This window comes from Cygnus atratus, chromosome 2, assembly GCF_013377495.2.
Source record: "Cygnus atratus isolate AKBS03 ecotype Queensland, Australia chromosome 2, CAtr_DNAZoo_HiC_assembly, whole genome shotgun sequence".
NCBI lineage: Eukaryota > Metazoa > Chordata > Aves > Anseriformes > Anatidae > Cygnus > Cygnus atratus.
Genome location: NC_066363.1, coordinates 14,501,515 through 14,526,055, shown reverse-complemented (window position 1 = coordinate 14,526,055; position 24,541 = coordinate 14,501,515). Strand labels below are relative to the sequence as shown.

At 40.2% G+C, this 24,541-nt stretch overlaps 1 protein-coding gene across 20 annotated transcripts in view; it reads right to left on the bottom strand.

Annotated features, from left to right (window-relative positions):
* PARD3 (par-3 family cell polarity regulator) overlaps positions 1–24,541 on the bottom strand; it is a 445,585-nt gene that overhangs the window by 379,701 nt on the left and 41,343 nt on the right. For all 20 annotated transcript variants that reach the window (XM_035545279.2, XM_050708750.1, XM_035545284.2 and 17 more), the window contains exon 2: positions 16,653–16,754. In XM_035545279.2, the coding sequence (XP_035401172.1) occupies positions 16,653–16,754 (102 nt within the window). The remainder of the gene's footprint in view (positions 1–16,652; positions 16,755–24,541) is intronic.

The window sequence follows — 24,541 nt, the reverse complement described above, 5'->3', positions numbered from 1 at the left end:
ACACAGACTGCACAGGCCCTGCACAAAGCGGCGCAGTTTGGAGCCGGGGTTTGGACTGGATGACTCCAGAAGTCCTTTCCAGCCTAAATCCTTCTGCAATTCTGTGAGTGTTTTGTTTCTCACTCTCCCTGGCTTGCGCCTACATTTCAACATCGGATCAAAAGCCTCAGCCAAGGCAAGGTGCATAATTTCAGCCGTAACAAGTGCAGTGAATCCACACATAACCCGTCAGCTCAGCACGCTCCCTTTGGCCACACTTAACCCAGCCCTGTGTGAGTCACCGCCGCCCGCTGTGGGCTGACAGAGCGAGGCCCTGCCCTCCTCAGCGCTCCCATCCCAAGGACCTCTGCTCTCCTCAGTGCTCCTGTCCTGCTCCACATGTGGTGCCCCCCTGCACTGCCAGCCCAGAGCGCTGATCCGCTGCTCCGCTCCCTCGGCTGGCAGGGGCCGGAGCGTCCAACATTGTGCCCCAGCCTTGCTGAGGAAGAGCTGCGGAGACAGCAATGAACTCCCAGCCTCCAGACCGCTCCTCGCAGCAGAGAGCTGTGTCTCTGCCCCTTCTGCCCCTCTCTCCTCCTCATGCAACCAGCAACAGATCCCCTGTACTTCCCACCACCACCGTCCTTTCTCCTGGCAGGGTGTTTTCAGCCAGGGTGTTTTCACAACGGACAATTCCTGCTGCCAGCGCCAGGGAAAGGTGGAAAGCCAAGGCCTGGCAAGGGCAACAGCACCCCTGCGCAACACCACAGCCTTGGATGTGCTGAAATCCATCGCGAAGCCACACCTTTAGGAACCAAAGCTGTGGTTAATCAAGCTAACTCATAAATGAGTTATAACTACAGTTATTCGGAGACAATGAAAAATAGTAGCTCAGTGCAGAGCAGGTGAACTTGTAAAATTGTCAAAATAAAACCTAATAGTTGGCTTGCATCGAGGAAATCACCAATTACATCTGAAAAGCTCCTGGCAATACGCCATTATTTCAACACCATAACAAAGTATTTTCTGAGCTAGTACGATCGTATGTGAAGCCTTATCAACCGCCAGGACATGCCGTCGAGGGAGGGAATTTGCTGTCGCTAACAGTGGACACATCTTCCTCTGAGCACTGGAAGCCAGCACAGTGGAGGGCATGAGCGCGGCCAAGGCAGGGTGATTTATGCTCTACATATGTATCTTTTTCCTTATCCCAGGAAGTATTCTGATGCAGGCATTTACCACAATCTCCACAAACAAGCCTCAGTAAGAGAAAGAATGCAAGAACTCAAGGCTCGAGATCGCCAAGCCTCTCACTGCCAGTCCTCTTTGCTCTGATTTTCCTCTGCATTTCACGGGCCTGCTCAGCCGGCTACAACACACCGTGCCTTGCTGCAATCACACATTTAATAACAACAGCTAACCACCACGGTTCAGATCTGGCCATGTTCCAGAGCGACCGAGTTTTGATGGTCTACGTTTCCTCTACCAAACTGCCAGAGGAACCCACATGCTGTTATCTCCTGCTGCTCTGTTGCACACTTCTTTTTTTTTTCTCTCTTTTACGTGCTTGTCTGGTTTTATCTGAAGAGAAACAGGATCAGATTTTCACAACAAATCCTGAAAGTTCACACCTGAAGCTGACTTCCTGCTCCCTGGAGAGGAGATTTAAGATTCCCAAGGGACTTCAAAACAAGCTCTTGCAAAAAAAATAGTAAGTAAAGCAGTAGAAGAAAAGTGATCACAGATTATCGCTTTCAGAAATAATGTCCAACAATTAATTATTAGAGATGAGGGATGGAGATGTCCTCCACCCCTAACTTTTCTTTACAACTTAGGTATCTTAACAGATTACAGATAATTTGAGTTGCTGGTGTTGGCTCTATGGGATGTGCTCACCAGCCTTGTCACACCCCAGAAACGCTGCACCTGGCACTATGCTATATATATATATATAGTCATATTATAAACATTCCCTACAACAGAGTTCAACATGATAAATGCTCACTCTGTATCCATGGCCCCCTTCCCTCACATTCTCAGCCTTCCCAATGCCTTTTTTCCACCCAGCGTTTCCTTCTAATAAGACAGCGAAGAGTGTAATCCACAGGCCATAGCCTACTGAGATGCTCATAACATGGAATCTGGAGCACTCCTATTAACTGAGTCATATTTAAACACAAGGATCTGGAGATTTTCTAACAACACCCTCTTTGTATGTATTGTTCTGCAACTGGGATAGCGGATGGCACATCCCACACGGTTCCAGGATTATACAGTTTAAAAGAAAAGGAAAAAAAAAAAAAAAAAAAGCTATTCAGCTCAATTCCACAGAACTCCATAGGAAAAATAGGACTATATGGAAAAAAAAACTAATCTGCAGTACTATGCATGTTCTCTGTATTCTACCACAGCTTATAAACCCAACCAAGTTCCACAGCTGGTATCCAAAACATAAGTAGTTATCAGGAAAAGAGCCTCAGATCATAATTAATCAACTGAGATCCCAGTCCACACCATGGTTATCAGACAGCTGGTGATGTCAGAGAGAAATAGGACTTCAGAGGTTCTCACAAAACAATTCAAAATTGCACTGCATCTCTTTTATACAGTATCTTGTACATAAAGATCTCAATCTTCAATTTCCTTAAAACTTATTTATGGGTTTTATTTCACATAACTGAATTTGTTCTTCATTCAAAATGTAAAAATAGGCATTTTTTTCTCCTAAAACTGTCATTCATTTCATAGATTACATTGCATAATACTCATGTGGCTGAGAAGTCACCTCCAGCATAATTGTGCTGTGTGGTTTTACATTTAGATCAACTAATATGACAGTATCAGCAGACAGTGAAAGTAATTAGCATCATATTTTCTATTTTAGAACTGATAAGCCTTGTTTCATTATTTTTTTTCCACCAAAATAACAGAATCCACCAGCAATATTGGAAAGCAAGTAAGCAAGGACCACACACAGAAATCCCGTAAGCCAGGAAGGCACAGAGATGCCCTCCTAGTTGAAAGAGTAGGGGGTAGAGTAGAGAGGGTGCCTTCCATAAACTGCACTGAAAAGGGCCACGAAAAGATTTTCACTGCAAATTAACCATGCTAGTTTGAACAGAAAATGAAAAATGTGAACAATTAAAAACGGCTTCATTCCTGAGATTTGCATCAAAGCCTTCAGGTATTAGGAATGGAGAGAAAAATCATTAAAGAGCAACCTGTATCAACAAATAACTTGATGGGATGATTCTCTAGGATGAGGTTGGTTCCTTTTTATATTATATGAGGTATTTAAAATTGTTGGTTTTGAAAAATTTATGGTTTTCAATTTATAATAAATAAACTAACTAAAAAAAAAAAGCAACAGTGCAGCAATTTGCTTTAAACATAACCATATCTTTGTGATACAGAAACTGTGACAAATGCCTTTTTAAAATGTTCTCAGATTCTCATTAATATTTCATTAGTGATATAAGAGTCTTAATGTGTTATGAAAAAAGATCAAAATTGAATTTTTACCACCACAAGATGATTTTGCAGAGTGTTATGATTTTAGTGGACTGGGATTGATAACAATCCTCCATAATGTTTAGAAAACTAATTTTAGCTTGCCTGTCTCCATAAACAGAGGCAGGCTTGTTCCTCCAGGAAACGACTCCTGGAAGGCCTCTTACATTGTCAGCAGCAAGTCTACTATTGTGTCCCAAAACAGCAGAGAAAAGCAAAGCTTTAAATACTCGCAGGTGCCAAACACACATTAAAAGAATGTTAAAAAAAAAAAAAAAGAAAAAGAAAAGAGAGAGAGAGAGAGAGAGAGAAAGACTAAAGCAACAAAAAAGGCACTTCTAAGAACTATTTCTCCTATTGCAATAATTGACCTACTGCTCACTCTACAGCTCAGGCCATGAAGAAGCCGCACACTCACTGAAGTTACGCTGTACTGCATGGAGTTAGTTAAACACTGATCAGATTCCGATAAATTCAAAGCTATAACTTTCTTCACTATTTTGAAAGATTGACAATAATAAAAGCAGTCATGTTTTGTGTTCAATAGCATTTCCAATGCACCCATCAATAGCTGCCATTGCAAGGAGGGACAGAGCAGGGAGGAGGTGAGGGTGGTTTGGTCTCAATTACAGTGATCTAAAGATTGAAACAAGACCAAGCTTGTAGGAAAAAGCAACAAATTTTAGAGTTAATTGGAGCATTTAGAGGGGAAAAAAATACATTCTTGAGGCAGAAAAGCCCTTTTGCAGCTACAGAAGTTGACCAAAACAAGGCTTCACGGAGGGTGCTTCATTTCAGTAATTTCATCCTCTAGCATACATTCACCATGCCAAGGTAGTAAAAGGTTTTTAATACTACTCTTATAAGTCCCCATCTATCAGTACTGTTCTTCAGACACACACCCATGTGTGTAACGATTTTAGCAAAACATTTTTTTCTGGAAGTGGCACCATAAAAGATAAACTTAAAGCAATTTTTATTATTTTCTTTTCAATAATAATAAGAGAATTTGGAGGATCAAGCGATTAAGCCAACACGTAAACATTTTAGGGACTTTTTCAAGCATCAGCTTGAATTCAGTAATTGAGCATATTTTTCATTAACCACTAGAGGTCACACAGTAACCATGGCAGTTATCCAAAAGATGAGAGACTGCAGAAACCTTAAGGTCTGGGAAAATTAGAATACAGGGGTACTCACTGAGTTGCACTTACAAACAAAATTGTCAAATTAATCTGAGTAGTCTTTCTATTTCCTGAAAGGATCCAATGAACTGGAATGCTCACATACCTCTGTAGAAGTTAGAATTGTGATTTAACTTCTCAAATGACATCTGATAATAAAGCAAAACAAAATTCAAGCTTGGTGTCCTTTTGAAGGTGTTCCTAATTTCTTCAAATATTCCCTCATTTTAAAACTTTTATTCAGACGAAGGGGCTTCACCTATGACTCTAATTAACATTAAAGAACCACACTAAAGCTTGAATATCCTAATACTCTAATAGTGAGTTTTTGCGATGTAAGTAGACATACTAAGCATTCAAGAACAACAGAAATAGTAATAAAACACATAGGAACCCAAATACATTAAATCCATTATGTTTTTAAGCTTACTCAGGGCACTATAACTTTCACGCTCTTAAATCTGACTGGGTACACTGTCATCAAAATTTAGGAGCAGGTGTAGTGGTCAGGTCCTGAAAATTACTTGCGTGTGAGAAATTCACTAATACTGCTTAATGACAATCCAGTTTATTTAAAGCATTTGTGGAAGCATTATTTGCAAAGTATTAAAAACTTGTATGTTCTACAGTTAATTAGAAATTCCCTTAAAAGTTACTTCAACCCTTTCAAAAAGGCACCCTGCGCACACAGGTTCAGAGCCAGAGCGCTGTAAAGTCCGTGAGCCTGAGCTCCTTTCATATTAGATTAAATCGTAGATCGGTACACAAAGACATTTCATGAACTGACTCACTTGTTTTTATTCCATTTGCTCCAGCGCAAGGTACGTTTGCTCTTTGGAGAAATTTCATTTAATTATATTCCAACTATAAAAGATAAAGACCTGCGTATGAGTCTTTCACTATTGAAGTGCAATAACGCCGAGGCATTAAGCTGCCCTCTAACCCTAGGAACTGGTCCCACCAGAACAGGTGCTGCCGCTGACTGGCACTACCTGTTCCGGAATAAGTAAAATATTTCACTCCCTAAAGCTCTCAGTCTGGTACGTTTCAACATTTAAAAAAAAAAAAAAAAAAGGGGGAACAATAATAATGAAGAGCAGTGAAACATTGTTTGTAACCTGAATAATAATTTCAGAAGGTTCAGTACCCACCGCGTTTGTCAGCACAACAGACAAAACGCTACCAAAAGCTCACGGGGTGCGTGTTACGCTACAGAGGCAGCTCCCCACAACAAAACAGAAATCTCAAAAGCAAAGAAGTCGGAGGCTTTTCTTGCAATCCAGTTCACACCACAAGTTTTCACTAGCTCATAAGAAATGTTAGAGAGAAAAAAGAAGCCACCCCAGCTTTACCTGCCCACAAGCTTGTATATGTACACATACGCACTCACACACGGGTTGCAAATCAGCAGACTGCTTTCCGCTTCACATTAACAAAGCAAGTTTTACAATCTTTATACGAATTTTGGAAGTAAAGATATGTTTTTAAGAAACAGCCAAACACAAACCTGCTTTTTCTTTGCCTGTCTTTTCTGAGCACCCAATGTAGCTGACTTAAAGCTAAGAGACTTGGACTGTCTCCTAACCTTCACTGAATCTCTCCGACGATCGTATGAAAAAGACGACGACTTCTTTGTAATTTTCCTCTTAGGTGTGTCTGCCATTTCATCCACCAAAATGTGGGATCTTCAAGCAAACAGTGTCCCAAGAAAACAAAGCCTCAGTACCATCAAGCTTCCAACCGAGCTTACAGCGAACAGTCTTCAGTCCTGTAGGAAGCGAAGCAACCTCCAAGTAGTCAAGCCCACCTAAGAACAATCTCTTTTTCCAGCAGGATGTACAGATGAAAAACGGCGATGGTCCTGCAATGCTGCGTGTCACTGAAGAGCAGGCAGAACTCCTTCTTGCTGTATAAACTCAAACAGGCTTCAGCAGTGATGCTAATCTGAAAAATGTAGTGACTATCCTGCTGAGCACGCTAAAGGTGAACGGAAGGTAGTTCCCTACACACCAGGAGGGTGTGGAAGTACACCAACAGGGTGTGGGGATGAAGCAGAAGACTTTGGGTTCAAAGCATCTTCTTAACTCCTTCCTTTCTAGGCTACTACTAACAAGGTATCTGAAAAGTCAGGCTGCTGAAAAGTTCCCCCAGAAAGACAGCATTACTTTCTTATTCTTGGACCCAAAGCACTGCTGAAGGAACCTTTCGCATGAGATAGCTGCCCCATTCATTAGAGACCCCGTTTTAACCTGATTCAAGTCATCCCTTTGTCAGAAAGGCTATTCACGCTACACATTACTTAGGAGGTACTTAGCTACTAAGCCTTCTAGAAAATGACGTCCAAGCCTATGTATGAATCCTACTGTCCTTTCTGGGCAATAACTGTGAAGTTACAGCACTCATTTAAGACCTATTAGTACTGACGGAAAAGAGGGCAACGTAAATGAATTCTCAGCCTAGTGACAGTGTGGGAATCTTATCAGACAGCTGAGATTGCAGCTTTTGTACCAGGCCTGTGTTTAGGTAGGAATGTTTCCCTTGCATAACAGATTAGTCAAGGAACACTACGAGGGTGTAGAAGCCCAAGACTCCCTGCTATTGGTTTTGATTAAACAAAACATCTCCAAAGCGCAAAGTTGCACCGATAGGAATGTGCTTGCAAATCTAACAGCGTCAGATTCAGATCTGGGTTAAAAGACAAAAAGGAAAACTTTCTTTTGACAAACTTATGCCACTGTCCAGGGTCTTCTCCAGAAACTTTTCCCTAATTTATTCATGACGCTACTTCACGTACAAAGCAACCGTGAATAATTTATACTTGCAGGATTATCCATTACTATAATTAAGATTTAATATGGGTCAGTCCTCTAGTGTACGAGTCTCACCATCTCTATTAGGAAATATCTGTGAAGCTATTGCTGTGAAGTGTTTCTTTTAAGACCTGATGATATCAGTGACTAAGAAGATAATGAATTCCCACAACAAACCTTAACTGCAGTTTTTTCTTTTGTTGTGGGATGAATAACACACCTCTAGGACAAAGTGATTTTGCTAAAATTAATGAAAAGATATCAGAATATCATGCATTTATTAGCCATAATGACCTAATTCTAGATTCACTGTGAGATTTACACTGTGAAGAATTATAAAACACTTCTTCATATTATCTACAACTCCATCTAATTAGTGAATCTTATAATTATTACAAGATATAGAGAGAAAAAATCAATTATTAAATAGTTTTTGTACAGTGTCTCTTAACTATGATGAGTTTATAATACTGTAGCAGCCATCATCCGTAGCCACAAATCGACCTTCAGCGCTACCAGCATTAGACACTGTGAGACCATCATCATTTCCACACACTGAGGTTTTCACTGAAGTTTAAAGAGATTCCTACTTACAAACAATTTAAATATTTAAATTAACATTTCCCATGATTTACCGGCATCATCTTTCTGAAGAGTAAAACATAATCAGTTAAGCCAGCATAATGCGTACTTTTAAACCATGACATCTCAAAAACAATTACAGCCCTTCAAAACTTCTTTAAGCATCTGCACCATCTGCCAAAAACCACATATACTCTGATACACCATAAAAATTAAGGTCAAGGAACGTCTGAAAGCCTTTCACAAGTAGCTACTCCTATGAGTTAGGCTACTCGTGTTTCTTTGAAAACAACAGGCAGTATTTTATCCACGAACTGTATCTCCTGTCATTTGCTTTGCTAATGAAAACTTTAGCTTCATCTGATGCCCCCAGATCATAGAACCAGAGAATTAGGGAGTGGCTCAGGTTGGAAGGGACCTTAAAGCCCATCTAATTCCACCCTCCTGCCATGGGCAGGGGCACCTCCCACCAGATCAGGATGCTCAAAGCCCCATCCAGCCTGGCCTTGAACACCTCCAGGGATGGGGCAGCCACAGCTTCTCTGGGCAACCTGTGCCAGTGCCTCACCACTCTCCGAGTGAAGAATTTCTTCCTTAGATTTAATTTAAGCCTACACTCTTTTAGGATCTTGCACTGAAAAGGCAAAGAATAATTCCTCAACCTCACTGGTGATTTTACAGTCAACTACAGTTTGCCACTTTCATCCTCTGTGCAAGGCTGAGAGTCCTGGTCCATTTAGGCACTGCTGCTGAAGAAACCTTTAATCTACACCTGGAATCAGCGTTGGCACCTCTTCTGTGCTTTAGCTATGTGTACAAAACCTGTTTTGGTTGTTGGGTGGTTGGTGGCTGGAGGCAGCCTGAAGTCCCACCATCACGTAGAGCACCAGGTGCCTGCCTCTTCCCTTCCCTGTCCTTGCTTCACCGCAGGGACCCCCCCAGTGGCTCCACGGCCACCAGAAGCCTCCCTGCACTGACAGGGAAGGTCTCACCCTGCTCTTCCTCCTGCTCCCATTCCCACCCTCCCTCTTCTTCCTTCACACCTCAACTGCTCCCAGCAGCGACGTCCTCTCCCTTTCTCCACCACCTTGCCAGGTCCTTCGGTGGAACAGCAGAAAAGCATTCAGTTATTTTTGTAAGGGTGAGTCCTCTGGCGTTCTGGTGAATTAAGTGGCTGAGAGACAGGGTCAAGAGTGCCAGAGCCTGCACGAGGTAAGTGGCAGGAGAGGACAACAATGTGGGAGAGAGGCAAGCACAAAGGCAAGCTGCTGGGAGCCTTATTTTCTCCTGTTACATCTCACACTGCAAGGTATGAGCTCTGTAAGCCATGTTTCCAGAGATCTATTACAAAACCAAGAACATTTTCCCAAATATAATAGCTAGCTCAGAACTCATTATTTTGTGTATTCAATTAAGGGAGTCTTTCACTGAAAGCACATCACGTTTGCCAACATCTTACTTCATGAACCACGCTACTGTGTACTCCCTCTGTAGCACGGGACACTTCTGCAACTCCCCAGCCAGCGTTTCACTACCAACGTTCGGGTTCGCACACAGCAATGGAGTGTGTCACTCCGGTATTCAAATCCCCTCTTTGCTTTCTTCCAGGGCAACTGCAAATATGTGCAACCACAGATGTCCTACTTTCCATCACATACTTGTCCGTAAGACCCTCTTTTTCATCCTGTGGTAGGCTCGTGGGTTATTTGATTACACTAACAAGTCGCTGTTGCTGAGGTCTTTCTTTCTGCACAGAATTCCAGCAGATTTGTCAGGCACAACTTTCACAACACTGTCGCAGTCTTCCCCAGTATATCATGTTCATGCATGAACCCACTATTATTTAAAGAACAGTTCTCACCAAATTATTTAATTTTCAGAAGTCAGCCCTACCCACAGCTCTTCAGATCTCCATGGAAACTAACTTCCAAATAATAAAATTGTCTCAGTTTCATTCCTCTCTTACCTGGGAGTTGTTAGTGCATTGATACAACTACTGCAGTAATTCAGCAAGGGAATTTGCATATTGCAGTTTATCCCCATAATAAACAATGGATCGTGAACAGAGATGCTGTCTTTACAGAGCTAGAAAAAGTAAATGAGATTAAATGAGAGTAAATTTGGAGGACAGCACTGAAAAGGATATAAAATTCAGATGGGATAAAACCTTTAGTTAGCTCTAATATCTCTTAGTGACTGGAAAATCCACACGTTTTGGTAGTAGTATATTATGCCTTGTATTTCCTCAGTTCCATAGGAGTTAGTCTCATCCGTAAACATTGTGAAGTTAAAATTTATTTTATTAGAAATACTACGAGCATCTTAATTCAATTATTTGAGAGAACACAATGTTTATGTTTGGAGTATGTTATTTCCAAATATGTGTTCATTAAATACCAGCTATCTAAAGGACATTGATTTTCCCTTGGTTTAAATCCATCAGCAAGATGAACCTAAAAATCTTCTGGCCATCCCCCTAATAACAAGTCAATAGTGTTAAAGCTAGAAAACCTGAGACATTAAAACAGAGTCATTCTGTTTTTATCCACCTGCCAGTTAAAAACAAATTGCCAATTCTGTCAAAATGTATTTAAAATAAAACATGCTGCACAATACTAGATGACATGAAGAGTTCATTGTTAAACTAAAGTTTTTAAATTTTATTAGAGAAAAAATCATGGAATTGTTGTATGAGAGGTTTCTTTCCCAATATCAATACTTTCCCAAGCTCAGCTGCACAAGAAGTTATTTTAAGCTGTTACAAGAAAAGAATGCCTTATGCTCAAAATGTGTTTTGCCAAGTCACTTATGAGTAACAACAAATTGTTTCAAGGTCATTCTGCTTTCCTGGGATACAGCGAAGGAAGTCACAGAACAAAATGAGAGAAGCTGGACACTGTAGCAGAGAAACACAGTAGTAGTTAAAAATTAATTCTGTGGCAGTTTTGATGAAAAAAGGGAAAGAGAATGGCATTCAAAGTATATATTTGAGAAGTATTGGGGGCATTTTCAGGTTCCGCTATCAGATTTGCTGCACTGGATCTAGATGTTCTAGGGCTTTAATCTGCCAAAGGCACACAAACCTTAGAAGCACAACAAAAAATGTTCTTCTCTGTTTACACTCTTCGGGTTAAATTCTTAAGTTTCTTAAGTCAAAGAAAATTCAAATGTAAATGCAGCTGTAAGTTTGCTTAAATGAGGCAGAGAGACCCAAATTTAGAACAAACAACACTACTTTGAGTACTGATTATGTGCTGATGGAAATCTAAAGATAACGCAAGTTTATCTGTGCAACTTTCATCAAGTTCAAAAGCTCCTTAACATCACAGAGAATAAACAGACACCGGGTTACCAGAACCCCATTCTTTCTACGAGCATCACATTGTCACTGGTCTACCCAGAATTTACTATAAAACTGGAAGCCTTGCATAACTCTCCCAAAAAATAAGAGCGACAGACCAAAAATCAATAGCAGCAGATATTGCAGTCACAGCTGTCCAGTCCCAAGCTGGCCTTTAACCTTAGGACCATAATGCATCTGCTCAAAATAAGAGTTATTTCTGTGTTGGTTTCAAGTCAACATTTGTTACAAACAAATAGAGTCATCCTTTCCGAAGCCACATTTTGTGTATCACATGCCTCCCTAACTCAACAGTGCTTTCCAAGAGGAAGTAAACAAAACAACAGTATTATTTAGAATTGACTGTATGTTTAACACAAAAACCAAAAGTTCATTTCCTTTCCACTATGCTGGGAAAGTATAATATGCCTAATTTTCCTAAAATGCCTTCATACTGCGTGAAGAAACTCGTCAGACTTTCTCCTATCAGGACAGAAACAACCAAGTATTAAATTCACAATAATCCTAACAGAGCATTTGTAGGTTTCTCCAGAAAGAGGATGAAAATGAATTGCAATTGATCTCACAGCATTTCAGCTGCAATTTAATTATTTAAATTAGCTAACTCAAGATTATGAACATTTATGAACTTTGTTTTGACATAGATCTATTAAATTAATGTTAATATTTAATTAATGAATGTTCATATTAAATGAATATTCATCCCATTTCCACCGGCAGTATTTCACTCAAAAGAGCAATGTTTTTTTTCCATGTCTTCTAGGAATTTCAAAGTATGCCTCACCAGCACCAAGCACCAACATCACCTTAATCTTACACTGACCCAGATATGACCAACGTGCACACAAACACTGTGGTAAGCACCAAAGTTCACTGCAGACACTACCGATCAATATTGCTCCATTTTGTATGTCTGCACAAAGTGGACATAAATATGAATTATGCAGGGTGCAGACCTCACCAAATATTTGAAAATGGTAAATCCAGCACAGAAAGCCCATTTTTCAGTTGAGAGAACATTACTCAGACTGTAACTCAAGTATACACCAAAATACAGCAAATTAACAGTGGTTATTTTTGAGAACTAGAGTGTTGAATTTATTAGGACAGTGATGAGTGAAATCATAAGATGCAAATGCCTTTACAGCTAAGGGTTGCTAATCACAAGCTAAAAAAAAACCTAATACATTAGGGTAAATGAGTTTATTAATAATTATCCTTAGCTTCATACCCTGCAATGTTTCAAACAAGCTCTATTTGTCCAGCTGCTTACCAAAACCAGTAACTCTTAATGGCAGCTCCTCATTGCTTTCTTGGGAAGGAAAGCCTCTAATTTCTCAGAAATGTTGTAGCTGCACCGAGAACAGACATTGTAGTCTGTAAAGCTTTTCACTGAGTAACAGTCTGAGCATTACTATGAAGGAAAGAATTATATATAATTACACGTTGTTGGTTTTTTTAATTGTCCAAAATACTAGTGACATTTTCAGTGAGAATTCAATTGGGAGTAAGTAATGTTCAGACACACACTTTTAAAATAGGAGATTACACCACAATGTCTTGAATATTTTTTTCCATAGACAAACAAGAGTCTATGGGACCCCTGAATAAGTACTTCCATGTAATACACGAAGTATGAGGATCACTGAAGTGTCCATGTGCTTTGATCTGCCAGGAAAAAACATCACTATGGGTAGTCGTTGGCTTTGGTAGGGACTTTTTTTTTGCTGCTGAGAATGTCTACCTAGTAAGAACTGAAGTCATCCATTATGTTATCATCCAGCTGGAAACCTGACAAGTTGACATATGTTTTTTTGAAAACCTTCAAATGAAAGGCTACTTCTACAAGTAACAGAAATCCAAATAAAAGTTTATTAACCTAACTTAAACATATTGTTCTAATCACTACGTGGACAACAAGAACCATGTATTTTTAAAATAATTGAAATAGGCTATGCATTCACTAAAAGCAAATTGAAGAGAATTGTTTCTCCTTTTGTACTGGTGCAGAGATCTTGGACATTCATCATTCATCTGCCCAAGCATTTCAAGGAGCTTCCTCAAACAGTAAGGAAAAAAAAGAACAAAAAAAGACTACCCACTTGTATTCATGAAGGGTGAGAGGGAGGGAGAATATTGATGCATTTCCATTGGAAACTATCTTCCATAACAAAACCTAGACAATTTTTTTTTAATTTCAAGAATAAGAAAAAGATTTCCATGAAAACACTACCCACGTGAGCATTTATTAACTTTTGCTTTAATTGCTTTAATACTGTTACTACAAATAACCGCATTAGCCAAGTCTTCATCGCCAACTTTTGTGTAGTGACATTGTGTAGTATGAATGTCGGAGTTGCATGCCAGCTAATTTAGAAGGCATTATGCACTTTGTCAATGAACTATGTTAAAAGGCTTAAGGAAAGCTGTTTCAGAAAGGAACAAACAGCTTAGCAAAATCAAATTTTTCCATGTAGTTTGTTTTGCGTTCTTCTCTCTTTTTTTTTAAGGGGTAAACAACACTGAACTTTGCAAATTATTCCAAAGAGCAACTGGTTAACCCTTACTCTTCTGTTCTGTTTTACCAAGTGACAAAAGAATACCAAAATACAGGGACAGAAAAAGCTAAATAAAGTCACCCTATCAGCCTGCACGTTAATGGAAAGGACACTGCCACAAAGATACTTCTCTTATTCCATTCAAAACAGCTGCTGTCTCTAAGGATCTTTGTATTTGTTATAGGATAGAACACTTTCTCCATGGAGACAGTGGAATAGGGGTAAATATATTCCTCACATTTCTTAGAGTTCTGTTTTACTAATATAGTTAACTATAAAGAGTGAAAAGATTAGCAAGAGGACAGGCTGGTCCTTAGCTGCTTCACATTCTATACCGCGCTTGTATGACATTGCACCAACAACTGTGGCATAGAAGCAATATAATAAACACAAATTGTAATATTTTTCACTGTGGGAACAATGCTTACATCTAAAGAATCATGATAACAGCAAACTGATTTTCAGAAGTACACATGACAGGCAGTAAATAGCACAACCATCTTTGTCACCAAGAATGTAAATATTTTCCTTGTGAAAATGAAATGAAAACTAAGGTACCAAGTTTACAGTTTTGCAATATTTGGGATATTTTTGTCCCAGTTAAAAAAAATTGCATAGGCTTATGTTTAACTTTGACCGTAACTAAACATGCAGACCTCAGTGATAATTGAAATGTTTAGACATAATCTGTTTTCAAACAAGACGAGCTGAAGTGTGTGGATATATATATAAAATATTACTAATTGGAGTTATACTCAGAACCTTGTAGTGATGAGACCTATATCAGGTTCTGCTAACACAGAACTAGCAGATACACTCGATATGGAGGAAGCACAAAACGCAATGCGAACAATCCAAAACTACAGGGAACCAGGAAGGTCAGCTGTAAAATGTAAGATAGGAAACTGAAAAACAATGACTAATGATTGAGATGCTTGAAGAGAATCAAATGTGAAGGTCAACTGAGAATGATTAATTCAAGGATATAAACCAATATAGCACGGTGCATGTTTATATTGCACCTTCCTAATCAATCCTACAAGGTCTCTAAAAAAAAAAAAAAAAAAAAAAAAGGAAAGAAATTTAACTTATAAATCCTACCAGTAGAGATATGCCAGATTCACAAAATCAGAGGAAATGAGCTTGGCAAACACGGAAATAAATGCTACTAGCTATTAGGTATCTTGTCCATCTGTACACAAAAACACTATTGCAATAATGACACTGCTTGTTTCAGTTGCAGTCAAGAGTTTTTCAGCTATTAGTCATGCACACATAAACACCCACAGAGTTTCACTGGGAGGAATTACCCCACTTGAAGGCAGCAAGCTAAGGTAACAGCCAACAAATGAGGTCTTGAAGTCACCAGAATTTAAACTTCTCCTTTTGAAGGGAGGAGCACGTGAGGAGCTAAGAAGTGCATGATTCAAATAAGTCATAAGTCATACTTCTATGTGTGTGTGTGCGTGTGTGTATATATATATATATATATATATATAAGTATGTATGTTTGTAGTTAGTGACAGCTTCCACCAGTCTCTTTGAGGCCTGTAAGCAAAAGCTAAACTAATCATACAACTTCAGGCCTTGAATATGAGATAACTAGCTGGAGGTTTTAATTAGCTTTTCATGAAATCTTAGATGGGCACTATTTTTATTGAAGAAATTCCTGAAAACTCAGCTCTGTTACTCTATACAGCTTGAGTAATCCCAATATTTCAGACAGCGAGGAGTCTTCATGTCCCAAGACTCCTCTCATAATTTTTATTTATAAAGTCCTGGTTGAAATAACCAAGACAATTAAGTTTTGTCACAAGAAATGACTGCAGGCAAAGTATTTATTTCTGAAAAATTAACTGAAGAGTCATCAGTTGGCCTCTTTTCAAGGAGTATTCAGAGTGCCTGTTGCTTCCAACAGAGGCAATTACGGATCCTGTCCGTGAAGGGAGCAGGGTCCTAAAGCACATTTCCAGACTGAAGTCTGCATCAGGCTCAGGCACTCTCAAGACCTTCAGCAAACATATGCAACTTTGCAGAGAAGAGTGGCATATTTACATAAGCCTTTACTGTTTGCCATAGTGTTTCTTACCTTACCCTTTTTGAACATGTAATTTAAAGACACGTGTATCTATAAGCTCAATCAACCAACCAATAATGAAAAACCTCCTAGATGATGGTGATATAAATCTCTACTTAAAAAGCACACACAGTGCCCAACAAACAGTGTATAGTTATTTTCTCAAGGTCTGTGTATCCAGCAATTCCACCCAAACCGATTTACGAAAACAAACAATCAACCCTCCACAAGTGAAAAATAGCATGCGTTTTTCATATATTCAACCAGCAACATGAAGCTAAAATCTTAACTTGCATATTCAAATTTTTGTTTTTGCATTATTGTTCCCCTTTGAGATTTTTATTTTTAGTATTTCGGCTCATTTTCTTACTTGAACTTAAAAAAAAAAAAAAAACACGATTTAAATAATTCCTGAGCTTTTTTGAAAATCATAATAGTAACAAACTCCTACACCCGTCAAGCAAGCTATATCAAAAAACTAAAACCTTTGCACTGCTTGACTCCACCTCCAGACATGTGCTGGAAGCACAGAATACTGTCCTAACCACGTACAGTGCACGTTGGGCTTCTTCCATAGCTATTTGTACTTACACGGTCTTTGTCATCGGCTACGTCACAAAGAATGTCATCCAGATCTAGGATCCCACCATCCCCATGCTCCAGTCGATGCACTTGTATCCAGTAGTTTGGATCCTGCATAAAAGGCAGAGAGAAAAAAGAAAAACATCACATATATATATATACATATTTTTTAAAAAGGAAAAAGGTTATTCACACATATAGTTAACGTTGCAATCAACATTAAAAAACACCCATTTAGGTCATATTCCTGTAAAGAAATGTGAATTGAAATATAAAGCCAAAGGTGTTTTTTTTTAATCACCCATGTGCATATATACATACACTTCCCCCTTTCATCGGACAGGCATGATTCAGTGCCATCACTGACAGAGAAGAAAAACGTTCCTGATGTTACCAAATGTATATACATATATATATATTATATATATAAAAGCTAAATACATCCTCCTCAAAATGAACTGTCTCAGACAGTGGTCAACAGGCACAAAGCTGTACCAGAAAGCTGTAATGTGTGTTTCTTTATTTTGTGTTTTGTTTTTACGTGACAGTCGTAATGGTTTAACAGCTTATCTTATGGGTAGAAACCAATATTGCAGTGGTATCAAAGAGCTTTCTACCTGTGTTTTGGTAGAGTTGGTAGGTGGGATATCTGAGTCTTACACGAAGAACACTCCATATGTTAATTCAGAAAAGATACACACACAGACACATATATGTGCATATACGACACATATATGTGTGTTTGCATACAGATATATATGTCTACCAGTAACTGGGAAAACTGGCTTTATAGTCTTCACTATTAATTCTGATACAGAAGGAAGCCAGAACTGACAGAGTGACGATGCACCCACAAAGTGCCTGCTGCATATTGCCGTATCTCCTGGCTGCAGCCTAGTACTCAACCTGCTGTTCTTAAAGGGTTTGTTTTCCAACAGGGAAAAGTTGCACTATAAACACACCACCTGAACATGATGCATTATGTTTTCTTGCTTCTCAAATATTCTCCCTTCACAAAGCCAATGCCCTGGGCTGTTGTTACAGGTGGAATAGTAACAGAGCTTTGCTGCCTTTCACAGAACAAACACGACTGCAAAAAGTGACTAATTTGAGGACCTTCCAACTTGCACCATCTTGCAAAGTGTGCCTGACTTCCTAGAAAGACAGGAACTAGCATCAACATCTTTTCTGGTATCAGTGTCTAGAAGGAAGAAATTATTATTATTAATAATAATAATAATAATAATATGATAATAATAACCTTAAAAATCCTTTGATTTCTTAAAGGATAGAACAGGACAAAAAATGGGACAAGCAGAATTCCTCTAAATCCATTTGCATTTTTAAATCTCGAGAGGACATGAAGTTTTGGACAACATGGGCAGAATATCAAGTGACATTCATTTTGTTTGTAATATCCTAGAACACGATTTCCAAAGTTTGAAAACCAACTTTGCATGCGATATGTAGCATAGGTCAATGATTTTGAAGAAATTTGATAACCATGAAAGTTGCCTCATTTCTATCGAAGTATATCCAGCTTAAGTCCTGCTGTAAATTATCACCATCAGATGCTCAGATTTCAGAATTACATTTTACAGCCATTAGGCTGTTCATTTCAGAAATTAAATTAGTGATGTTTTCTCTAATTTCTGTAGTTATTAAGATCATTACCTTAAATTTCTGCTAAGCAAGTATTTATCACAAAACTAGCTGATTTTCCTAATGTATGGTTTTCCCCACACTGCAATTAGCATTGTAGTGCATTATAGGAAATAACTCAGCATCCATTTCTGCAAAGTAAAATTTCAGAAATAGTTTAAAGCAGCACTACATTATTCACATTATCATGCATGAAGAGGAAATTCAAGATGCTAAGGAACTTCAAAGACCCTTAACAAACGAGTTCTAAAGCAAAGTCCACCGAAGACGTGCCTTTGCAAATTCTGCTCCCAAGCTAAAAGGGAAGACACCTTTCTTCATCGTCTAACCCATTATGAAATACTCCTCTGTCTCTGGTACCTAAAGCAGACACTGAAGCACAGTTACGAAGACCCAGGCTTTGAAGACACAAGAGAACTGACAAGCTAGGAAGCCTCAAGGACTTGGTTCTTGTTTCCACTGCTAATTACTCCAGCTCAAAACCCAGTCAGAACTGAATCATAAGCTGGGCTTCACTGCAGAAATAGAAATGGAGAAACTACTTGGGGTTTAAGAGAGAGTCCGATCCCTCACATTTCACACGCATTACAATTTGCGTGTGCATCACTCAATCTTCTTGGTGAAAAATGAAACATTGGAAACGGGGAACTGCAATCGCGGCTCAGTGACTGGACTAAATCCATCAAAACAAACAGCACCCAAAGCAAAGCTTCAGTATTCTTGGAGGCTTTTTTTTTCCTTCCTACCACAAGTATTTCCCACCTCCAAGGCAAATATAAGGAAACGTGCAAGATTACAGAATCAGGAATCAATAACAGAAACGCCCACTTCTGATGCACGGCTGTGCTATTTTGGTGTGTTCAATCTGCATTAAAAATAGCTTTGCTATACGCTGCATCACTTTGCTAATTAGTTCCTTTAGAAGTTTCTCAGCGTTGCATAAGCCGTTTCAGATAGCCTTCTTTTTTCCTGCAGCACCTATTTGTTGTGCCATAACCTGAGCTATTCTGGTCGCTCTTCCTGTTTGACGAGGCCTTGATACAAAACAAGAAGTTAGCAAGACCAGACAAGAACTATAGAAAACTAGTTTGGCAAGAACTCACTCTGGCAGGATTTGGTAAGTAAATATGAAATAACAATGAAACTTTTCATTAAAGCCTTTTCCAAACTTCACAGAGCAGCCCTGCTCTTGAGGCCCTTTTGCTCTATTAACATTTTCCCATAAATCACGGATTTGGTGGGGGAGGCTTGGGAAGGAAGAGAGGTCTAGTGGGGAGTCACATTTGGTAGAGATTAGTTATATCATAACCCCACTAACCTCCAAAAAAAGCTTGTCATTTTACTGCGCTAACAAAATACGTAGCAATAAGATGGCCCCAAACTGTAACAATTAATTCTATGCAATAACTAAACAAACAAGACGGAAACATTTAAACTGCGTAAATGCTCAAATTAAATTCCTACCCTGTGTTCTGCCTACAACAAACACACGTTGTATAAGCCTATACGCTCTATTTGCTAAATGCAAAAGAAAGTGAACCAAACTTAGCTCTGACTTGAATTCAAGTGCACTGGCTTCACAAGGGTACCCGTATTCACAGCTCGGTCAAGTTGCATTTCTCAACTGCATTTCTCCTTGCAGCCAGCACACAGCCATTCGTAATTTCCTATGCAATAGCAGTGGCACAGTCTTCAAATATTTTCTGAAGCACTCAAAAAAAAAATACTGTTTTGGCTTAGAACACTTAGTGATTCATAATGTGGAAATCGGCAATTAACAGTTTACTGGAGTTTACACAACTTCATCTGTGGGGTAGATTGGTCCAATCCTTCCTTCGGGACACCTCAAAGACCTTCAGGATCACCGTCTCCTGGTGGCAGTGCACAGCCCACAGGTGAGGGCTCACAAATGAAGGACTTGCTCCAGCAACAACCCCTGGAGATGCTGCCTGCTCACAGCAGATGGAAAGGGGTGCTTACAGCATTGAGAAGGAAATGACTGCTCATTGCAAAATATAAAAAGTGCAAAGGACTTCAAGTCTAGCAAGTGGAGAAGTCAATTTCTGCAAAGATGAAAAAATACTAAACAAAAGTTAAAAGATAATTTTAAAAAGCCCGAATATTTTCAAGAAACCTGCTTCAGAATTGTTCTGGTTTAAGAAAGCAACATCCCAGGCTCAGATATTTTCCTGTAGCTTCAAAATTTGATTTTTTAAATTACAATTAGATTTGCACATTTTGTTCAACAAAACAAAGCTGTATTTATAATCTCTCTCACTCTTGCTTGTGATTGCTCCAAAGGGTACTTACACTGTCCAAATCTGCAATGCATTTAGGGGTATCAAAACACACTGATAGAAAACTCATTAGCTACACTGCTCTACCAATGTGCAAATTAGCAATGCACAATTATTTCATAAAAACTGTATATAAGTCTTTGTCACTAGTGCATGCAGAAGAACTAGCAAGTTCACTTCATTGAACACGAGGACAGAAGTAATGCTAAACCTGATTTATAACATCTTCATTTAAATATTGCATCACTCAGCTCAAGTCTAAGCAAGTCAGATCTCCTATTTCCTGTGTACACCCATTTAACTATTCTACTTGACGACTATTATAAAGGTACTTATAATTTAAACACGAGCACCACATTTTCTGCTCCAAAGTCCTCTATAATGGAAGATAAATATTTGCTAAGTGAACACTAACACTGAGAGTGGAAGCAAAAACAGCTTAGCAAAGCCAGTACGAATGCAGTCACTCATATTCTGTTTATTCCATATGACATGACTTGTAAAAAGCACAAAGGAAAAACTGAGAAAACCATTCATTTAAGTAGCATCAATCAATGTTCTGCAGCTAACAATTTCATGTTCCCACATAATGGAAACAAGGACCATATGTGGAAAACAATACCTAGAAACAGGAATGGAAACTACAATGTGTTCTTACTAATGGCACAGAAAGATTTCTTACCCCTTTATTTCTAAATATGTCTTGGTTTGTGCAAATGTACTCCTTCAAAGAATGTATAAAAGTGTTTAACATCAAAAGTTACAATAAAGAAGCTTGTCCTTTGGATTTTTTTTTCCATATTGTACAAGAAGAGAACACCATAAACTTCATCAGAAGAAGCCATTTATGTAACAAAGCCAGCCTCCTAAAATGTCCTGTCCGCCTTATGACGTGCAGAGTTTCCACATCTACGTGCCACCAAACGCTGCCTGCTGCTGTGATTCCACCTCACCTGCCGCACCAGGCGGGTCCCAAAGCACCACGGATCTGCGTGGCTACGATCATGTTGATGGGGCTGGGCAGCAGGGGTAAGCTGTTGTGTTCAGTTTGATGCCTGCCCATGAGGCCTCCAGCAGAGAGCAGTGCTGGAGCAGGGCAGCGAGTGCTTCCCAGCTCCTGCCTTCACGCCCCACCTGCGGCCGCACAGCCTGGGCGTCCACCGTCCGACCTCAGCCTTCACCCGGGTGCACGCCAGTTGCACTCGCCACGACAGTTTGTTACACATCTGGAAGTCAGGTAAACCAGATTTTTACCACACACACCTACGTTCTCTGATCTGCTAAGGCTGAAACGGCAAGAATATTTCTTAGCATGGCAAAGTACCTTGGGAAGTGGGTTGTCATTGCCACGCCGAGCTCATCACGGCTTCCTGAGCTCCTCTGTGACCACCTTTCTAAAAGTGAAGTGATTTAAATGATTTGGATATCACTTCCAGCTTTTTCTTTTAAGACGGTTTTCATTACACAGATCCTCAGAGGATTTTTTAAAAAACACTCAATGAGACAGTTGTGCCCAAATATTGTAGTGCAAGTCTCAAAGGAAAAGAGACTCTCCACAAAGAAGTGTGGAGCTGCAGGAGCAGCTCCCGAAGTTTCAATACAACTTCTCATTTGTAAATGAAGAGAGAAAGGGAAAGTAAGCATGCATTTCTAGCTTCTGCTTAAAATCATCTGGAGTTTAAGAGTACATCACAACGTGTGTGGCTATCTTCACTGTTTGAGTGTTCTGAGAACAGATAAAGCTTTTGTGGCAAGAGACTACACACGGATCAAAACTAACACAATAACCCGGCTCGGGTGTGGACTGGACTTGTCTGTTCAGCAGCATATGGCACTTGGGCGTGTTAACACAGGCTGAAAGGAAAATAATGGTTAATAAAAACTAATGCATCTGAAAATTTGCCAACGAGTTCATTCATTTCCCTGTCTAGCTCTGTACTGCAGGAGGGAACCGTCAAAACAAGCTGTCAGGTGCCAAGGAAAAGCCACGGACGCTGGGCTCCAGTCGCGTCGCACAGCCCCACAGCCCAGTAAGCAGGGCAAACACCTGGCTTTGCGTGGCATCTTGCCCCCATCACAGACCCACTGGAATTTCAGACACACAGACCTGTGTAACGCACTGCACCAACACAGCGGGGGGGAAAGCAGCTTACAGACAACTGCTTTCTCTTAGGCATGCTGACATTGCACCACGGCAGATAGCCATGATTTTCAACATAAGGATGTTCACCATCTCTGCAAGGGCACAAGCCTGCAAAATACTTAGCATTAATGAAAGTACTCCGGCATGCATCAGAAAGAGACTGATACCTACAACTCTCAGGTTACCGGGCCCTGAGCTGCAGGGACAGTCACCTCCTCCTTTTCTGCTGGCAATCCCCCTGCAGTCACTCCCCACCTAGCAGTTTTGGAGCATGTCTACTCTACCTTGCCCTGTGCCCCACGAAGGAAAGAAAAACAGGGCTTTTTCTTCCCTAACCCATAAAATTGCTCTTTGGACTAGGTACCACGCTAAAGTAAATTTATTAGTATTTTGTACAACCAAGAAAGAGAGAGCTACAGCTGGGAAGAGGGTTGGGTCAGGGATTCATTTTTTTGAAACATAGGTATTCATACAATATCTTCAACCAAGAGTTACATAACTGATTGCAGATATGAACCAGCCATGAAAAAGAGAAAAACATGCAAGTCTGATCACTGAAGCATCTTGTTCCATTTTCACATTCACCAATACTTTTTCAGCCTCGCTAAAAGGTCTTTAACTTAGCAACAATCCATTCAAGATAACATAAGAACATCTGGCCAGGATCACTCTTCCTGAGACAATGAAATGTTGGAAAGGGTGTTTATGAAGCGAAAAGCAACGATAGCTTTTGCATACATCCTACATGCCTACTTTCAACAATAACAGTGATTTACTTAAAAATTTATCACGTTACACCATCAGCTTCAGTCCTCAGTACAAAAGTCTGATAGCCAAAGAAATATTAGCCAATTATTAGACCACTTGAGAAATTAAATGTCTCTGAAAGCCTACTCATTGAAATAACATAGTCAGTGAATCGATGGGACACTACCATATACTGAGTTGTGTTGCATTACTACCGAGTACAAAAAAGCATCAAGGAACTACTGGTTCTTGCTCTAAACAGCAAAAGTGTGCTGCTAAAAACAGGGAACTTACTTTGTCTGTTAACCACAATGAAGTTTGCATAAACTTTCAAATCGCAGGATCACAAAATGGCTTGGGCTGGAAGGGACCTTAAGGGTCATCTAATTCCAACCTTTCTACACAGGAACCTCTTGCTTTTGTGAAATAAAAGCCCTTGTACATAGCGATTTCCTAAATACACCAGTAAAATAGATGTACTCTAGAGGTACCCTAGACAACTAACACCCATGTCACGGCTGGGGATGGCAGGGACCCGGGCGAGGGACGGGGAGCGGGGGGCACGGCCCCTGCCTCCCCTCAGGTCGCAGCCTGCTGCCACCCGGGGCCTCCCCGTCCCCGCGGCGGGCCCTGGCCGAGCTCTGGGCGGCTCCTGCCGGCCCCTTCCCCCGGGTACTGCCGAAGGCGGCCCCGGAGGGGCCGCTGGGGCCGGGGGCAGCGGCTCCGGGGCCAGCCGGTGGCCGCACGGCCCGCCCGCCGCTAGGCGGTGCCGCTGCCAAAGGGCAGGGGCCGGCTCCCGGCCGCCGCTGCCGGCCTCGGGGCGCCGGGGCCTGAGCTAACGCGGGAGGAAGCCTCGCGTCTGTCTGTGACAGATTAACGCGCTTCTCCTGTTTGTTTTTCTTTCCCAACGCTCCTGTTCGTTTGTGCTGTGTGATCATGTTTGCCTGGAGGGGGGGGGAAGAAAAATATTCGAGGAAAATGTATGGAGTGGGTCTATAAACTCCTTCACATCCATGTTGTGAACACTAACACCACCCTGCTTAAACTGC